This window comes from Pteropus vampyrus, unplaced genomic scaffold (genome assembly GCF_000151845.1).
Source record: "Pteropus vampyrus isolate Shadow unplaced genomic scaffold, Pvam_2.0 Scaffold304, whole genome shotgun sequence".
NCBI classification, from domain to species: Eukaryota; Metazoa; Chordata; class Mammalia; order Chiroptera; family Pteropodidae; genus Pteropus; species Pteropus vampyrus.
Genome location: NW_011889085.1, coordinates 24021 through 42700, shown reverse-complemented (window position 1 = coordinate 42700; position 18680 = coordinate 24021). Strand labels below are relative to the sequence as shown.

General features: G+C 50.5%; 1 protein-coding gene across 1 annotated transcript in view; it reads left to right on the top strand.

The window, feature by feature from the left end:
• The window catches only part of F11R (F11 receptor), a 22267-nt gene extending 7117 nt beyond the window's left edge, over window positions 1-15150 (top strand). The window contains exons 2-13 of the mRNA XM_023521497.1: window positions 4674-4685; window positions 8727-8732; window positions 10347-10353; window positions 11078-11146; window positions 11254-11361; window positions 11561-11707; window positions 11923-12125; window positions 12230-12332; window positions 12433-12540; window positions 12890-12902; window positions 13126-13174; window positions 13298-15150. Coding sequence (XP_023377265.1) covers window positions 4674-4685; window positions 8727-8732; window positions 10347-10353; window positions 11078-11146; window positions 11254-11361; window positions 11561-11707; window positions 11923-12125; window positions 12230-12332; window positions 12433-12540; window positions 12890-12902; window positions 13126-13174; window positions 13298-13333 — 861 coding nt within the window. The 3' untranslated portion in view covers window positions 13334-15150. The remainder of the gene's footprint in view (window positions 1-4673; window positions 4686-8726; window positions 8733-10346; window positions 10354-11077; window positions 11147-11253; window positions 11362-11560; window positions 11708-11922; window positions 12126-12229; window positions 12333-12432; window positions 12541-12889; window positions 12903-13125; window positions 13175-13297) is intronic.
• Window positions 15151-18680: the final 3530 nt, after the last annotated feature.

The window sequence follows — 18680 nt, the reverse complement described above, 5'->3', positions numbered from 1 at the left end:
CGTGCGGCGTCGGCTGGCCTGGGTCAGCCCCTCCCCAGGGTCTGCGCGTGGCTTCTGTGGCTGCTGTGTCAGTACGTGGCCTGAATGAATCACTGTTTTTCCCTCCAGGTCCTTCTTAGGAAGTGTTAAAAGAAACGAACAATTACAGGCAATATCAGTAGTTATAAGGCAATTCATTTTGCTCAGTTTCGAAGTCTGGAGATCGATTCCCTGTCCATGGACAGATTGACTCTGTCACAGAAGATTTGTCCCTTAGGATGGAAACATAAACCCTTGGGTTGGACTGGACAGAGGCAAGCCTAGCTCTCTCCTTGTCGCCTGGATAAGGAAGCAGGTGCAAAGAAGGGCAGCGACTTTCTCGAAGGACGGGAGGGCCTGGGAGTTCAGTCTCCTGACTTCCTTCTCCTGTTTATCTTCAGTTTCCATTCTTTTCCCACCCCCCACCTACTTACTTCTCCCTGCATCTTAGAACTGCCGGCGACATCCACGGTCATTTTTTGGGTTCCCTGTGGTGCCCAGTACTGCAGACTGCCAACCCGGTACCGTGCCTGCACGTCCCCTGCTCCCAACCTTTGGGTTTCTTTTTCTGAGCCAGGGACTCTATTTGTGACTCTATTCGTCAGGCTCGTAAGCTTCCCGGAGTTGCGTCCTTCCTTCCTGCTTTCTTTCGCTCCTAATTTTCTGGATCACACAGTAATTACACACTGGCTCTGAAAGAATTGCGATAGCACAGTTCTGAGCTTGGGGATGCCCTGGAGTCTCAGGGAATCAGGACGCAGTGGTTCAGAGGCAGCCCCAGGTGGCGTTGCATTAGCTTGACAGGATAATGGGTCCTGGGAAGTCACGGGTCCAGGGGATGGAGGAACTGACCCTGTAACAGTTAAAGCAGGCTGGACCTGGGGGGAGCGATCGGATAAGCACATCCGAGGAAGGAAATAGGAGGCAGGCCACCCGTCTGGAGTCTGGTTTGGCTCTTTGCCTTATTTGTGATCTTAGGCTAGTAGTTCAGTCTTTTCATCTGTAAAACAGGAGCAGGAATACTTGCCTTACCCCCTCCTGAGGGTCAGCCGGGACAGTAGCTACATGACACCCACAGGCAGGCAGTATCGGGCAGCTGTTATCCCCTTCAGACCTTGTAAGAGTGAAAGAGTGCTCCCCCTAGTAAGGTATGTCCAAGGAAGCTGGGAGAGACCCTGACAGGCCCCAGATGGCCAGAGCAAAAGGTAGGGGCATCGGTCCTGTTACCCCTGGGACATCAGAAGTAGGTACAGATGCCCATCTGTCCTCCCTCTTCTCTCTAGGGCTGCTTGTCATTGTGGGTCTGCTTTCAGGGAGAGAGAAGACGGGTCAAAATACGATTGACCATCAAGCAAAGGCCCAGCCCCATCCTGGGGAACCTAGGGGAGGGCGGCCTGAGCCTGCCAGGTTTTGGTTTGAGTTAGAGCTGCGGTTTTTTTTTTTTTTTTTAAGTTTGTTTAATTAGAGTTGATTAATACATTGATGTCATTCGAGAATCAAAATGACATTACAGGAGTGGGGTCTCCATCTCTCCCACCCCGTACCTGCTCACTCCAGCCTCCTGGCAGTTTCGTGCATATCTGTCCGGAGTTGGTTACACGGATGCAGGTGTCTGTCAGCACCCATTTGTTCCCCCTTCTACACACAGAGGCTCACGGATACGTTTCATTGCACCCTTCACCTGTTCGTTTCGTCTAATGTACCCTGGAGAGCTTTTCATGATGGTGTTGCAGGTGTTGTGGCCTTGGCCATTAGGACCCCCACCGCGCCCCCAGTCAGCTGAGTCAAGGGGTACTTGCTCTGTGGACACAGAAATGGCTGACAGCCTTGCTCAAAGATAGATTTAAAAGCTGCACATATTATGCGATGCATTAGGAAATAATAGAGCTTGTTTTTCACATTTGTTAGCATTGAAGACAAGACCTTGGGGATCTCGGAACTAGACCTGCTTCCTTTTCACAGGTTCAGGAAAGGTCTGGGTGACCAACCTGTGCAATGTAATTGTGGAGAGGTTTCAGCCTTGTGAGGGATTATGGGCGGTGGTGAGCGGCACTGAAAACTTGGGTTCATCCTGCCTGGGACTCCCTGATAAGCAGGGTTTCTGTCTAAAGTCCAGCTTGTGGGAGCAGCACGGGAGGAAGCAGCTGGCTGGCAGGAAGCTGGATGTCAGGCTGTGGTGTGCGCGCTGAGCAGGCAGGCGCACCCTCTCCATGTGGTGGGCAAACGGCAGGGGAGGGGCGCAGCTGAGCAGGTAGAACTAGAAATTCTGCCAAGAGCAGACAGGAGAGCGGTGGAGCGAAAGCCTCTTGTCCTACGCATCTATTACCACTTTCTGCCATCCGAAGGGGCCGGGCCCGCCGACTGACGTCACTGGAAGTGCAGCCAAGGGTGGCTGCTTATACTCAGTGCAGCCTGGAGCTGGGCTCACAGAGCCTACCTCTGGCCCACACATTCCTTGTCTGTACCCCCAACCTCAGGGAGTAAGTTCTGTCTCCACAGGAAGCCCTAGGTCTGGGTTCTAATTGTGCCACGACGTCACACTCACTTGTCAGTCCAGTAAACATTAGTGTTTAGTATGCCCTGTGCCAGACGTTAGGGACACGAAAGCGAGTAACTTGCTCTCAGGAAGCTGTGAGGGGACCAGCCGTGCGGTGGGAGGGAGCCCACGTTGAGGGGCACCGGGCATCTGTTGTTGTTGGCTTTCCCAGGCCCTGTGTTGTCCTCCGTGTTCCATGACTGCAGCCCCCTTACAGTTGGAGGGACCCACCCATGAGGCTCACACGTCAAGAGGGATGTTTGGATGAATTCTGAGAGAAAACCAGAGACTGGCTGGCTAGTTTCCCTCCTTTTCCTTCCTTCCTTCCTTCCTTTAAAAAAAAAAAAAAAAAAATTTAAACAAACTCCTGGCAAGAAGTCAACTTAAGGAGAATTCTAATAATTAGGGTGCATGGAGAAAACAAAGCTTCCTTAATAGAGCTTTCCTGTAGTGGGTTTGGCTCAGATTCTGGACACCTTCCCCCTCTGTGACCACCTTGTCACCACAGTACTTTCTCGGGGCAAAGCAGTGTTAGGAGCTGGGAGGGTACAAACATAACTGGCTTCTCTGTTATCAAGGAAATACAGACATATATCGACCAAACATGGAGTAGAGTGTGCCAGGGGCTGTCACCAAAGTACAAAGTGTCTGGAAGCACAGAATGGGAAAGAGTCACTTTTTAAAAATATATATATATATAGATTTTTTTAATTAAGAAATGATACATGCTCAGTGTAGAAAAATGAGAAAACAGAGGCATGTAGAGAAAATAAAATTACATATAATCCTATTTAGAGATAAACACTTAGGGCTGGTGTTTCATCCTAGTCTTTCCTCTGAATAAATGTGCGGTATATGTATATTTATTTGAAGCAAAACATGCTTTAAACAAAACCCATTCTATAGTATTCTACTGTGTGGCTGTAACATAATTCAACTGTTCACCTTTTGTTGGGCTTTTTTCTCTTCGCTGTACTACATATCATTGAATCGTCCTGTTCATGCATCTTTATGCTTACCTTTGATTATTTTCTTAGGCTACATTCCTATAAGTTGAGGAGAGATTAATTTTCACTGGGGAAAAGCATAATGAATCAAGGGGAATTTGAACAATATTTTGCCGTGTATGGAGCGTAATAGTTTTGGAGTTTCAGAATGACACAGACTTGGGTTAACTTTCCCACCTGGCCGTTTGGAGCTGTGTGATTTTGGGCAACTGTGCTAAGCCTCAGTGTTCTCGCCTGTCACATGGGATGGTAACAGCAGTCTTGTCTCACAGTGTTTTTGTGAGAATTTAGCGCGAGTACACGCAAGGCACTGACCTTCACGGAGCTCGGTGTCATCTGCCATCACTCCCTGGTCCAGGCAGTCACGAGACCTTGCCCAGATTTAAGGGGAGGGGACTTAGGTTCTACTTCAGTCACAAAGTAAGAGAAGCACACGAAGGGGAGCGATACGTTGATAGGTGCATCTGTCTTGGAAAATACAGTTTGCCGTGTCGTTTCACTATCAGACACACAGCAATTTCTAGGACTTGTATCCGCAGTCGTGCAGGTTTGTGCACCACCAGCTCTCATGGGCTTGTGTGAGAACATGCTGTGATTGACTAGGGTGATCGTGCCCGAACCACCGCCTCCCTCTCTCTGCCTGGCTCACCACCTCTGCCACTTCCGGCCCCTGCGCCGTTCCTCCCTCCCACTTTCCTGTTCTCAGCCAGGTGACCTGTGTTCTTGCTTTCTCCTGCCCTTTTTCTCTCCTTGAAATTTATCAGACTCACACAGATACTCTAGGATCTTGATGGTGTAATAATCTCATATTTCTTACTCATCTGTTACCTCATTTCACCTATAAAGTTTTAGTTAATCATTCAGTGCTTCCTGGTCTACCACTATTTTGATATTTCCCATTGTTCTTTATCATCTTTTTTTTTTTTTTTTGCCTTTGTTTTTGCCATTTTTTCCTGGCTTTGTTTTATTTTTCTTCTTGTGATATACCCGATTTTCCCCTCTTTTTTATTCTCCTTTCTGAGTGCTTTTCTCTAAATTAAAACACTTAGTACATATTTATTTATTACACAAACGTAGACCATACAAAAGCTGCCTGTCGTCTAATCTCTCAGACAGTGTGCACTGTCAAGTGTTTGGAACCCATTCTTCGAGATTTTTTTATGTGTATATTCAGGTAGCTTTTATTATTTACAAAAGCAGGATCACATTCTACATACCGTTTTTACATTTTGAACATATTTCTATGCCATTACAAACTGACCTGCCATGGCCTTTGGGGTGGCAATATGTGTTTTTCATATAATTACATAACGTATCATTATATATCATGTACTGGGGCCAGGTCACCTGGGTGATAGTCCTAGCTCAGCCACTTACTAGCTTTGTGACCTAGAGCAAATTACTTAATTTTGGTGCCCCACTTAACTCATATGTAACACGACAGCAACAGTAATGATTATCTCATAGCATTACTGCGAGGATTAGATGGTACAAGGGCTCCCGCTATTATTCTATTTATGTTATTCTCTATTTTATGTTATTCTATTCATTTGGTCATGGTCAGTAATGTGTCTAGAATTCAGATATGATGTATGAGACAAGCCTTATAAAGGTCTTCAAGAGTTCTGTTGATCCTGCTTTTTAAATTAATTGTTTTTTTTCTTATTTAGATACAATTGACATACAATATTATATTAGTATCAGATGTACAGCATAATGATTCGATTTCAGTGTACATTGCAAGATGATCAGTAAGTCTAGTTAACAAGAGTTACCATATATAATTACAAAATTTTTCTTGTGATGAGAATCTTTAAGGTTAACTAACTCTCTTAGCAGCTTCAAATATGCAATACGGTATTATTAACTTTATTCGCTGTGCTGTGCATCATGTCCCCACAAAGTCTGTGCCACCAATCTGCTCTCTGTATCTGAGCTCATTTATGTTGTTTTTGACCCTACTTATAAGTGAGATCACACGGTATTTGTTCTCTGATTTATTTCACTGAGCATAATGCCCTTAAGATCCATCCATGTTGTTGCACATGGCAAGATTTCATTCCTTTTTTTTTTCTTTCAGAAATTTTATTTCACTGTAAGATGCTTTGAGAACTGTTCATATATAAGTTATAAATAAATAAAAGAATACATATTAGATATGTATTCTTTTATCGGCTGACAGCATTTTATCCTATGAATATAGCACATTCTATTTTTCCATTCCTTTACTGATGAAGTTAAAGATTTCATTCTTTTTATGGCTGAATAATATCTTATTGTCTGTTAATGAACATTTTGATTGTTTCCATGTCTTAGCTATTATAAATAATGCTACAATGAACATGAGGGTGCATATATCTTTTTGAATATTTTCTTTGAATACTCAGAAGTGGAATGACTGGCTCATCACAGGGATGCAGGGGTCCAGCCTCTGCTGTTGTCACACAGACACCTACAGACGCTGCAGCCCAGGCCTTTTGCAGAATGGCAAGTGGAAATGGCCCATACGCAGAGAACTTTAAATTTGTGTTAAAACTATGAAGCAAATTTAAAAATATAATTTTTAAGTTATGAAGCTAACTTTAAAAAAAAGATTAATCGGACACTCATTTTTTTTACTGAGTACTGAAGTCAAAAAAAAAAACACTTTGGTAGTATTAAAATTTTTTAAAGATTGGGCTTTGAATCCTCTTTTTTCTTTTCTTCATTTGGGCATGCCCCTTTGGCCAGTTTGAAAAAATGGGCTTATTTGTAGACATACCCTAAAGTCCTGCATTGCAGTGCAGGACCTGGGGTGCTCTAACTTGACCTGCGTTGCTCTAACTGGCTAAGGCTCTGTGTTGCTGAGTGCAGACTTGCACCAGGCCTCGTGCTTAGTGCTGAGTGCTCTCAGTAATAAGTAGCATGTGGTTCCTGCTCCTTGGGGGTTTCCTGTCTGGCAGGGAGACACACATGCACAGATGGTGCCGTCCTGACGTGGGGCGTGCTGCGACAGTGTTTTGTGTCGGGTGTTGGAAGCCCAGGACAGAGGCCTTCACCTGGCTCTGGTGAGGGTAGGGCATTTCCTGGAAAACATTGTGGATGAGTCACTGCTGGCCAGATGAAGAACGTGGGGAAAGGGTGTCACATGTGGCAGGAATAGCATGGTATGAAACAGCCGACCTCTGCTGGGAGTTGTAAGCATGTAGTTTCGTATTGCCGGAGGGTAAATTGTAAGAGTAGAAAGGGCGATGAAGATGATAAGCCTATCGCGAGGTCTGTGCTGCCGAATTCTCTTGCCTCACTGAGGAATTTGGATTTTATCTTACAGGCAGTGAAAGCTCAAGGCAGGTATTAGATTCGCGTTGGGGACTGTTTCGTTCAGTTCGGCCCGGCCACTGGAGCTTGAATGAAGGTGGTGATGACAGTCTCACCCAGCCCGAGGCTGCTGTAGGGATCGAATGATGGTGCTCGCAGGGCGCTCAACGCAGTGCCGGCATGTAGTAAGTGCTCAGCAAAGCTCAACTCTCCCTCAGGCAGTGGGTAGAGGGTGCTATCCAGCGGGTCCGAGGTTACGAGGTTAAACAAGGCAAAGAAATCAGTTAGAGACCAATCACAATTCTTCAGATGACGGCGGCACTCGGAAGTGGCAGTGGGTGTGACGAGGAGCAGCCCAGCCCTTTTGAGGGCGATTGGGAGATGACATCGTAGAGTGAAGGGAAGGTTGTGGTGCTTGATTTCTAGTCTGAGTGACCGAGTAAATGCTGGTACCACCGCCTGGAGCGGACCAGGCGGGAGGTGGTGGGAGGCATGGCCAGAGGGGTGGCAGCTCAGGCGAGAGGCAGTGCCGGGGGTGTGTGCTGCATGGATGTACATGAATTCTGGCCTGCATTTGATTTTTCCAAGAGAATACAGAGAGGAGAAAAGGCCCAGGATGGAATGCTGGCTATCATAGTATTAGGGACAGACAGAGGAAGCCAAGTTCAAGGAGACTAAGACGGAACTCTTAGTGGTGGAGGACCAGGAGGGCTGCACGCAGAAGCCAAGGGGGCCGGGTGACTTCTGAGGTGGGGAGTGACCAGCGGTCTTACAAAGGCCACAGAAGGTAACCGAAAAAGCAAATACTGGATGCTCTCCATTCTAGGACGACTTTAATGTTTCGGAAATTGGCGTGTGATTTACAGCCTATGTATATATTTAATATAAATCTCCCCCAAGAAGCTCTTAGTAAATTGCTGTTACATCATCTTACAATCTAAGCATCTTGGAGATGAGGAATATGATTCGTGACCTTAGTAAAAGCAACTTTAATTCCGAGGCGAGGGCCGGCCGTGCCGCAGCAGGCCGAGGGGTCAGCTGGCCAGGGACTGCGTGCGGACGACTCCCCCGCGTGTGGAGAGAGGGAGGAGGGGGCGAGCAGGATGAGTGGGCTGCAAGGTTAAGGGGTGGTTTTCTGCACTTGGAAGGGCCGAAAATCTGTCCGTGCCTTTGACCTTGTAGCTTTTCTTGTGAACTTGGAGTAAGTTAAACGTCACAGTGGAAAGGATGAAATTTCCTTCTTTTTGGGTCCGCCATGTGCGTCAGCAGGACATTCGTCTATTAGTAGGACAGTGCGCCAAGTTTAGGGTCGAGGTTAGGGGCTGAGATGAGGTGAGGGACACCAGGCTTGATGAGGACAGCGTGCGGGGAGACCATCGTGTGCGGATGCAGAGGGTGTGCGGGGAGGGATCATCCCCAGTTCTGATGGCCAATCCATGAAGTTTCTAGAAAAGAGTCTTTCCAAGGCAGTTACAGTGATAGAGGAGAGACGGTTTGGTGGGCTGGAGTGCAAACATTTTTCAGGCAGTATTTATATTGAAGAACACATCGCAGTCAGACAAAGAAGTGTGTACAGACGGTGAAAAAAATAAGACATAATGGTTATTTGCTGCTTCCTGTTGGTCAGACACTGTTGTAAGTACTTTGCATTCTTTTGTTTAACTCTCGACGACAGCCTTTTGATGTAGAAACTCTTATTATCCCCATTTTACAAACAGGCAAACTGAGGTTCAGAGTGAGCAAGTGGCTTGCCTGGGCCACACCCTAGTAAGTAACAGAGATGGGATTTGAATGGAGGCAGTCTGGTTCCAGAGCTTGTTCAGGACGGAGAAGGAGACTGTGGACCAGGATGGCTGAGGTGTCCTGAGGCGGTGACTCCGCGTGGCGTGCAGCCTTTAGGCTCAGGCCAACGGCAGTGGTCCTACCCCAGGGTCGGGGGAGGCACTGAGGTGAAGGGCCCTGCATTGTAAATGAGAGAAGGGAAGCCTGGACTGGGCCGTGGCAGTCGGAATTCGTGAGGAGGAGGAGGGTGTCTGCAGCCCCTAGTGTTTGAGCGTGTGTGGGGTGTAATTCTTGAATGTGTTTTAGATCTGATACCTGAGAGGACTCAGGAAAGGACTTTAGCTAAAGCCAGAGGTAATACAGAAATAGTCATCGCGTTCATGTGCTATGATATTTTTTTTTTTTCCGGTGTGGCCCTTTGTTTCAAAGGCTAGTTTCTGTTTAATTTGAAGCTGTTCTTTATTTGGGTGGTGTCACAGGTTGGGTTCTCAGCAAGCTGACTGAGTCATCAGTTGTTGTTCCAAGACATTTATGAGGAGTGCCTGTGGAAGGGAGGGGAAGGATACAGGACGGGGCAGAGGGACAGCGGGGTTGCACTGGTGCCCCGAGGCCTCAGCCTGCTTGCCCCTTGGGGAGCTTTGGGGCAGGAAGGGCCTTCAGGGGAGTCCCGCGATGGAGGGCTTTACACATCCGTCCCCTACACCGATCAGGCCCTGGAGGTGCTGGCTGGGGCACGACCCTGGGCAGGGCAGTGTTCTGCCCACTCTCACAGAGGGCTGAGGACCCAGGGCCTTCCTCCCAGTGGCTGGGACAAACCGTTTCTTTCTGAAGAGAGTTCTGGTTCGAGCATCACAGTACACATCACAGGTAGCAAACTGTAAAATCTGAGAGTCTTAAACACAGTTCCAGTCATGAAAGCAGAGAAAGCTGACTTGGACAACAATCAAAGCATTTCATTATCAGCATTTTTGATGAGAACTGATGAGTGAGAGACTTCCATGTCCTCAATTTTCAGTTTAGTAAAGGCTCTTTGATTTAATTTCTGTATCTGTCATTATACTTGATTATAGATTTGACATTAAAATGTAATGCTGAATATATAGATAAAAGGTAATATTAGAATTTACAGATAAAATGGGCCTGATTTTTGACAAAAAGATTTTTTGACATAGCTTGCGTCCATTAAATTTTTTGACATAGCTTGCGTCCAAACAGCAATGGCTGTTCTGAGAAGCAGCGTGGTGTGTGACAGTGCGGCATATTGAGGAAGGAAAGGGAGGGTGGGAGTAAACCGCTCCGTAATCCCAGCTCTGCTGTTTCCTAGCTGTGTAAACTCAGGCCGCCACTTCGCCTTTTAAACAGTTAATTTTCTCATCTGTAAACTGGAGGAGAGACTGTCACCCAGACTAATTCACAGTGTTGTTTGTCAAATTAAAATAAATGAAGGTAAACATTAATGCCCCCCACCCTTGAACCTAAAAGACTTTAGAGAGCGTCCAGTTCAAACCTTTCATGTTCCTCATGAGCGAAGGGGGCCCTGGAGGTCCAGAGGCCATATTTAGTTTGTGAGTAATTAATAAATAAAGGAAAATGTGCTTGCATTTGTCTAAGAAAAACAGGACTCTGACCCAAGGCCATAAATAAAGCCCACTTCATGAGTGTGAGCTTTTAGCATGAGAGAGCGGTGTGTGGGAGCCGTCACCCCTGCCCTGTGTCCTGGTGCTTATTTAGGAAGGTTTGGGCTCCATGGTATTGAATTCAACTGTCTCCCCACCCCGCCACCGACGCCCCCTCCCCCACCTACCCGCCCATCCTCTCCTCCTCCCCTGGACTTTGGGTGGGAGGGGATGCTAATGGCATGATCTGGTCCCGACTCCATCTCCGAACCAGCTGTGTGCCCTCAGACTCCTTGTCATCCAGTCCGTCCCCGAAAGTTGGGACAGTAATGCTGCTCCTGCTGACCTGTCCTGCTCGTTTCCAGGATCAGAGGTTCAGTGCAGGTGGAAACGCTTCGGAAAGCACAGACCCCGCCCCCGCAGCAGCAGGGGTTGTGTTCCCTCCGGGCGGCCCCTGCCCGCCCGCCCCCCCCCCGCCCTCCCCGCCGCCCCCTCCGCTCCCCGCCGCCCCCTCCGCTCCCCGCCTCCCCCTGCGCTCCCCGCCGCCCGCTCCCCCTCCTCAGGCCTTGAGAAGTCTAGTGGGAACCCAGTTAGATTACTGGGAGTCACCAGGAGATAAATTGCATTTGAAAGAAACATTTTCTTTCTGTTGATAAAAGAAGTATTGTAGCAGTTGTAGCAAGCAGCATTTAAAGAGGGCATTTGCGGCATTTGCGAGAGGGGAGGGGCGGGGAGCTTGGATCCCTGACTCCCCACACCTTGGGATCCCAGCCCTCTGCCCTGCTCAAGTGCCGCTCCTGACGCCCCCACCCCCTCCGCAGGCTCCCTGGCGTTGGGCAGGGGCGCAGTGTACACTTCTGAGCCTGAAGTCAGAGTTGCCGAGAATAAACGTGAGTTGGGAGGAGGGGGGACGGTAAGCCGGGGCAGACCCCTGGTGACCTGCAGGACGTCCGCCCACTCCCCGACCGCGGGTCTGTCGGCCGCTTCTCTCCCGCAGCCGCCAAGTTGCTGTGCTCCTACTCCGGCTTCGGGTCCCCGCGGGTGGAGTGGAAGTTTGCCCAAGGAGACACCACCAGCCTCGTGTGCTACAACAACAAGATCACGGGCGAGTCCCTCCGCCCCCCTCCGCCGCCTAGGTTGTGGGGGGTGGTATCATCCCGGATCCCGGGGGAGGGGGCGCCCCGGCACTCAGGGCCCCGAGGACTTCTCGCTGCCCTTCCCTGGGACGCAGAGGGCCCCGGTGCCCCCATCACCCGCCCTCTCCGCTCTCGGGCTCACTCTGCCCTGCCCTCTCGCTCCCGTAGCTTCCTACGAGGACCGCGTTACCTTCTCGAATACTGGCATCACCTTCCACTCTGTGACCCGGGGAGACACTGGCATGTACACCTGTATGGTCTCCGATGAAGGTGGCAACACCTACGGGGAGGTCAGCGTGCAGCTCATTGTGCTTGGTACGTGCCATGTCCTCCGGGTGGGCTTGGCTTTGGGGCCCGGGCACTCATCCTCCAGCGATGCTGGGGAGTGAGGGATGCGGAGTCACAGTGCTTCTGGGAAAGGGACAGCCCCTGACAAGGGCGTGGTCAGGGAGGGAGGCGGGAGTGGATGGGTGCGGATCATCCTCTGGCCACGAGGCCCCGCCCGAGTGATCGCCGCCCCCCCCCCCCAGTGCCCCCATCCAAACCCACGGTCAGCGTCCCATCATCGGCCACCATCGGGACCCGGGCAGTGCTGACCTGCTCCGAGAGTGACGGCTCCCCGCCCTCTGAGTACTACTGGTTCAGGGACGGGACCGAGATGCCCACGGAGCCCAAGAATAGCCGTGCCTTCAGCAACTCTTCCTACAGCCTGAATCACAAGACCGGGGAGCTGGTAGGAAGGGGTGGGGGGTGGGCACAGGCCCCGGGTGCGAGGAGGAGCTGGCGCCAGGCTCGGGGCAGTTCAGGCAGGAAGCCGATTCGTGCTGTGCCCTCCAGGTCTTCGATCCCGTGTCAGCCTCTGATACCGGAGAATACACCTGCCAGGCCCAGAACGGGTATGGGACCCCCGTGAGGTCCGACCCTGTGCACATGCAGGCCGGTGAGCAGGCTGTGGGGTAGGGGCGAGGGTGGGTCCACCTTCATCCGGGACAGGGCGGGGGGTGTGGGCACGCTGTGCTGACCTTGCCTCTGTCTCACAGTGGAGATGAATGTGGGGGGCATAGTGGCGGCTGTCCTTGTAACCCTCATTCTCCTCGGAGTCCTGATCTTCGGCATCTGGTTCGCTTACAGCCGAGGCTACTTTAACAGTAAGTCTTTGCCCTCAAAGGCTCTGCTTTGTACTGTCCCCCCTTCTGGGCGTAGCTCCGGGGTGACGTCTGAGCCCGGTCCTGTCACTGCGTCCACGTGTGCAGGGCTTGACCTCCAAGGAATATGAACTGTGCACAGCTCAGTGCTGTGTGCCCGTGCCCCTCCCCGCGTGCCCGTGCCCCTCCCCGCATCCCCGTGCCCCTCCCCGCGTGTCCGTGCCCCTCCCCGCGTGCCCGTGCCCCTCCCCGCGTGTCCGTGCCCCTCCCCGCGTCCCTGTGCCCCTCCCCGCGTCCCTGTGCCATGCTACCTCCACGCTGCCGACACTCAGTCCCATGTCTTCTCTTTCAGGAATGAAGAAGGGGTGAGTGAGGCGCTGCGCAGGGGTCTGAGGCTGAGATGGCCCGGGGCAGGGGCTGGAGGTGGAGGCCGCCAGCCTGTGGGGGGACCTCTGACTTCCCGCCTCTGCCCCTGTGCTCTTTCTTCCCTCCACCCACACCCCCTTGGAGAGCCCCATTCCCGCCTCTGAAGCAGAGGTCGGAGGGGACTAGGGGGCTGAGTGTGTCCACCTTGTGGCTTCTCTGCAGGACGGCAAATAAGAAGGTGATTTACAGCCAGCCCGCCGCTCGGAGTGAAGTGAGTACCCCACCCTGGACGGGGTCCCTGGCTAGGCAGAGGGGTCTCTAGCCCGTGGTTAACTGTTGGGGGATTCTCTGCTAAAGAAAACTGCAGAGCCGATCGGATGTTTTATCTTCCCAGGGGGAATTCAGACAGACCTCGTCATTCCTGGTGTGACCCTGGTCCTCTGTGCCTGCCTGGCCCAGGTGCTGCCAGACTCTGGCCTCTGACGTCTGGAGTCTCACAGGATGCCTTATTTGTTTCTCGCCCCCTCAGAGACCCCACTTCTGTCTTAGGATGTGTCGTTTAACAGTGTCAGCTGCGTGCCCCTCCCTCCGTCGCCCCTCTTCCTTTCCCACTGCTGCCGAGTGGCCTGGGACTTGTGTGGAGCTCTCACCCGCGTCCCCGCGGGGGGCGGGCGGGGGAGCACACAGGAGCCCCGAGCCTCCGGGCAGACGGCAGAGTGGCGGGGCTCCCGCCGCAGGCGCTCGCATTGGGGTGGCGAACCTGGTTCCTCGGCCCTTCCCTCCCGCGCTGGGGGCTGGTCTAAGTGGGGCTGGACCTGGGCAGCCGAAACGGTCGTTTGGTGATGACATCAAGTCTCTTCTGCCTCTGTCCCCCCATGGGAAGTGCCCCCAGGCCGCTGCACCCTCCCGAGCACGAGGAGACTGACACCCGCTGTGTCGGCAGGCAAAACGGGAGCGTCCGTTGTGGGCATAGCTGGCTCTCGGGGGATGTGGCACAGAAAGTTTTAAAACCGCCAATCTAAGGAAAAGCAAGCTGGAGATGGCAGCTCAAGCCATCAGCCTCCCCTTGGCTAAACAGCTGGACCCTCTTAAGATGTGTGTGCTGGGCTGTGGGGGTGTGTCCTTGTCTCTGCTGAGCGTGTGCGGCCCTGGCCCTGCTGACTTCGAGTGTGTGTTGGAGGGCTTCTCAGCTCTTCGGTGAGATGTGTTGGTGTGTGTCTGTATGCAGCTAGATGTTGCTGGAAATAAAAACCTGGTTTGTTGAAGCTTCTTGTGATGGGGGAGTGAGGTTCTTGGGCTCCTTTGTGCGCACTGGAAAGTGCCCAAGGCAGCCGGCACCCAGCTCCCTACACCACCCTTCCCCTTCTGTCTCAAGGCGGGCCTCCAGACAGGCCACCCTGGTGCCACGGCCCTCTGGGGCAGGCCTCCCTCTGCTGCACGGCAGCCAAGCTGGGCTGATGGCTGAGTGAGGGGACAAAGTGTGCCCCCCCAGGGGTGTTCATAGACTTCCCTAAGGCTGCAGGACAAACGCCAGAGCCCGAGGCAGGAGGACTTCTCAGATCATTTGGGAACTGCATCTGTGTCAGCAGTTTAAAGCCCGGGATGGGCTGGGCGTTCAAGGAGAGGGCAGCTAGAGACTGGGTCATGCAGCCAGCTGCGCGGAGGAGGTGGGAGCAGGCCTGCCTGTCCTCGCTCTTCCCTTCCCATCCCAACCCTTCGCCCTTGAACTACTGTCTCCCCATCCGCCACAGTCTCAGTCTATCGATGGATTAGCAAGAGGGCAAATGAAGGGTTTTCTGGGGTCGACTTTGCTTACTTCCATGGGGGAGACTAAGCACCGCTTTGCCATATTCTGCTCCCTTACTGCTGGGAAATCCCTAACAGCTGAGTTTTCTGGCAAGGATCTAAAAGGAAAAAAACGAAACAAACCATTTGGCAAGGGTCACAAAGCAATGTAAAAAACTTTCCAGATGGAAATAAAATTAATCAGGCAATAAAAGCAGAGATGGTGAGATGGTTCTGTAAGGATGAGGTTTTAAGAGAGCAGCACGGTTGGGACCCGGCTGGGAGGGATGTGGAGAAAGCTGGGGAGCTGCCGATTCGCCGCCCCTGTCACCCGCCTCGCGCCCCAGGTCACACTGGCGAGTGTGAGTCATTTGCTACCGGCCCCTTTGGTTTAGAAAACACCTTGTCTGCTTCCATTGTAGAATGTCAAAACTAATTTTTGTAATAAATGTTTATTTTTCACATTGTGTTTGTTTAAATCCTGAAGTTCTACATTGAGAATATTGGGACTCCCAGAGTTACCTGTCCATTCAAAAACCTTCTGGTAGCCTTATGAAGACATTAGAGATAGCCTTCCTCAAGGCTTCATAGTTAATTTTTAACTTACCTTTGGTCTGTGCTTGAATGAGAATGACTCAAAGGGACATTTCCCACGTGCAGGGGAGGTTTGGGCGATGGTGAATGGGGCAGTTTTAGGAGACGGGTGTGTGGAGACGTGAAGGCACCGTGACCGGGATAAAGTGGCTGAGCGTTAAGGGGCTAGGGGTCAGGGCCAGGGGAGAGGAAAGTATGTTCCGGGGTGCATGGTGACAGCTTAAACGCGACAGGTGAAGAGAAAGTGCCACTTCGACCTAAAGGAAAAATTTCAATTCTGTAGTTCCTCCAATCTATTGTTTCGGTACTAGATGTAAAGATCTAAAGTGAAATGGGTCTTTTTTCCTTCTTTGTGGGTAACTTGTTGAATGATTAGAGGCACAGAAATTGCATGGAACTTGCCTGAGCTCGTACAGCCAGGAATGGGCATCGGTGTCAGGACAGCTGGGGAAGGCTGGGCACCTACATCCCGCTCACGGCCCCGAACGGGAAGGAAAGCCGGAAGCGAGTTAGCTCTCTGTGTAGGTGGGAACGTGAGTATCAGGAGAGTGTCATTGAAAGTGATGATGTGACTGGGGTTTCCTCAGAACTGTGACTAAATGTCACCCGAGTCTGCCATCCCAACAGGATCTACGGGACGGAATGAGACAAATATGCTCTTGACGAAATGGAGGGCCTATGAGTGCCACCTTCTGGAATGAAAGGTAAACTTCACCGCATTTTTGCTAGTGACCCAGATGAAAAACAAGGTATGTGTATCATTTGTGGATGATGATAACAGCAACCTCATCAGCTTGCAGAATGAGAATTCGAATAGATCTCAGTAGGCAGGAATGAATAAATTCCATCTTTGCTGATGGCAGTATACCGCTGTAATCAAGTTCTGTTTTAGGCGCCACACTTTACGATGGTTTTAGACAAATTGGAAGACGTCCATAGATCTGGATAGTAAAGGGACTTAAAACTATGTCATACAGAAACTTAAAAAAAAAATCGGTGTCAACCCCACAGAAAGATTTGGGTGAGACAAAACTGTAGTTTCGATGTCTGAAGATCACTGTGTGGCTGGCCTCCAGGGAGAACAGTAGGACCGATGGTGGGGTCCAAAGCAGGCTTGACAGCTGGGGACGTGCCCGTCAGAGATTTAACAGGGGGAAGCATGCCAGTTTGGGAGTCAGGCAGATCTTGCATTCCAGCCTTTTCTGTGAAGTCGGCTAAGCTTTTTCAGTGTTGTCATCTAAAAATTGGTGATAATACCTACCCCATGAAGTTTTGGAAGCAGACGAGGCAGTAGCTGTTAAGCCCTTTACCATAGCTCTCATAATAGAGCTGTCCATGGCTACTTTCAAACTGGATATTTTAGGACGGGTTTGCAAACTATTAAATGGGTAGAGAATTTTTTTTGACTGTTATAAAAGTTTATTTAACAAAAAAGTTTAATAAGGAAATGTAGACGACCCAATTTTCATATCTTAGTTCAATACGCTGTGGAGCTGGGACGTGTCGGGGCGACTGACTCCTCTGGGGCACAGCTGCTGTCTGTCCTCGTCGGAAGTCTCCCAGCACGAGGAGACCACGTCCTTGTCTCACCACCATTCCAGTCCTGGCCTGTAGCCCAGCAGCGGCCCCCTCCACACATCCACCACACATTCATAGAGGCCCACAGTATTTCTTGGACGTGTCTGCCACCATTTAATTTCAGTGGTAACTTCTTGCCCATAAATGTTTGTTTCAACTAGGGAGGATGATCTTTGCTCATGGTGTCTACTTAGCAAGGTCAAAGATGCTTCTAGAAAAGAAATTTTTTCAGACTTTGTGGGCCCTACAGAATAATGAATGAGTGTGGCTGTGTCCCAATGAAACTGTATTTTGTGGAGAGAAAAAAATAGCATAGATGATAGAGGCTCTGTTCATCCCTCTGGCGACCAAATCAAGTTTGTGATGAAAATAAGGAGCGGCAGCAAGGAAAAATCGCCTGGGATCTAGATGAACAAGCTGTATAACTAGGGAGAAATCCAAGAAAGCGCCCTGCAATGGCAGAAGGTCAAGCAAACAAACAACTGTATTTCATGAATTTCATAATTTCACATGTTATGAAATCATTAACTTTTGATTTTTTTTTTTTCTCACTTAAAAAACCATAAAAACCGATTTTAGATCCCAAGCTGCACTAAAACAGGCGATGGTCTGGCGACTGGGACCCTATTCATAGGTGAAGTTACAAGAAAGCACTCAACGTCATTTGCCTTCGAATCAGACTTTAAGACGCCTCCAGCCAGGCCCGTGACATCGCTGGGGAGGCGGGAAGCCAGGAGATGAATGGGCAGGAGCAGCTGGACAAGGGCTGTGTGGAGAGAGAGGAGTGAGAGGGTGGGAGGGTGTGACTGGTGGGGAGACCCATCCCCACCGTGTCCTCATAACAACACATCTACTTTCTCCTTCTAGTTGCTTCTTCGTTGATTCCTAAACTACGTGAGAATAATGACAATAGTTTTTGGTTCCCTGTTTTTTATAGCTCCTTAGCTGGTGTCACTGACTTTCTTCAGGGTGGGGAGCTTGTGTTTATTGTGATCGTGCCAGTCAATAAACGGTGAATGAATAAGTGTCAGGTTCCAAAATGTACATGTCAAGATAGATGAGGAGCTGCCGTGGTAGCTGTCACCAATGTTATCTTATGTTATGTGTTAGACAAATAAAAATAAGCGGAAGGCATCTGGGGGACAGGATCCCCGGCCCTGAATGTTTAGATGTTGGCACCACAAATATTTCGTTTTTGGTATGTGGCCAGTGGAGTCAGAGGAGCAGTCTGCAGGGCCAAGAAGAGAATGAGTGGCCTCATTTGCTTGTCCCTGGTGTGCTGAGTCCTCTCCAGGGGGCCAGGCTCCTGGTTGTAGCCTATTCCTGCCTCTGAGCCCAGCTCATGGTCTAAGGTGTTGAGGTGGCCACTAAGGACCACACTGAAACTCTCCCCAGGAAGACACTGACCTATGCGAACAAGGCTCAGTGCTGAGAACAGGTCCCTTCTCCCCCAGGAGGGAACCTGGCACGGGCTCGGTAGCCAGGGGGCTCAGCGGGGCAAGGACAACTCCCAGGGCTGCAGACCTCTCTCTTTCTCAACCCTTTTCACCAGTGTTTTGGCAACATCCTAACAGGCTTATGACCTCTAATTCCGCTTCGATGGGGTTCAAAGCAGGCCGCCCCAAAATGTGCCACTTTGGCATATTGATTATTTTGAATTAAAGTCACTTAAGAAACAGCAAGTGCAAGGACAGTCTGACTCTCCTTTGTCCTTTTGAAAGTGGCAAATTAATCTTTCCTGTGAAGGTGCCCTCCCTGCATCACGAGAGAGGGGGACCTTCTTTCACTGGAGACAAGGAGCCTAGGACTGAGGAATCTGT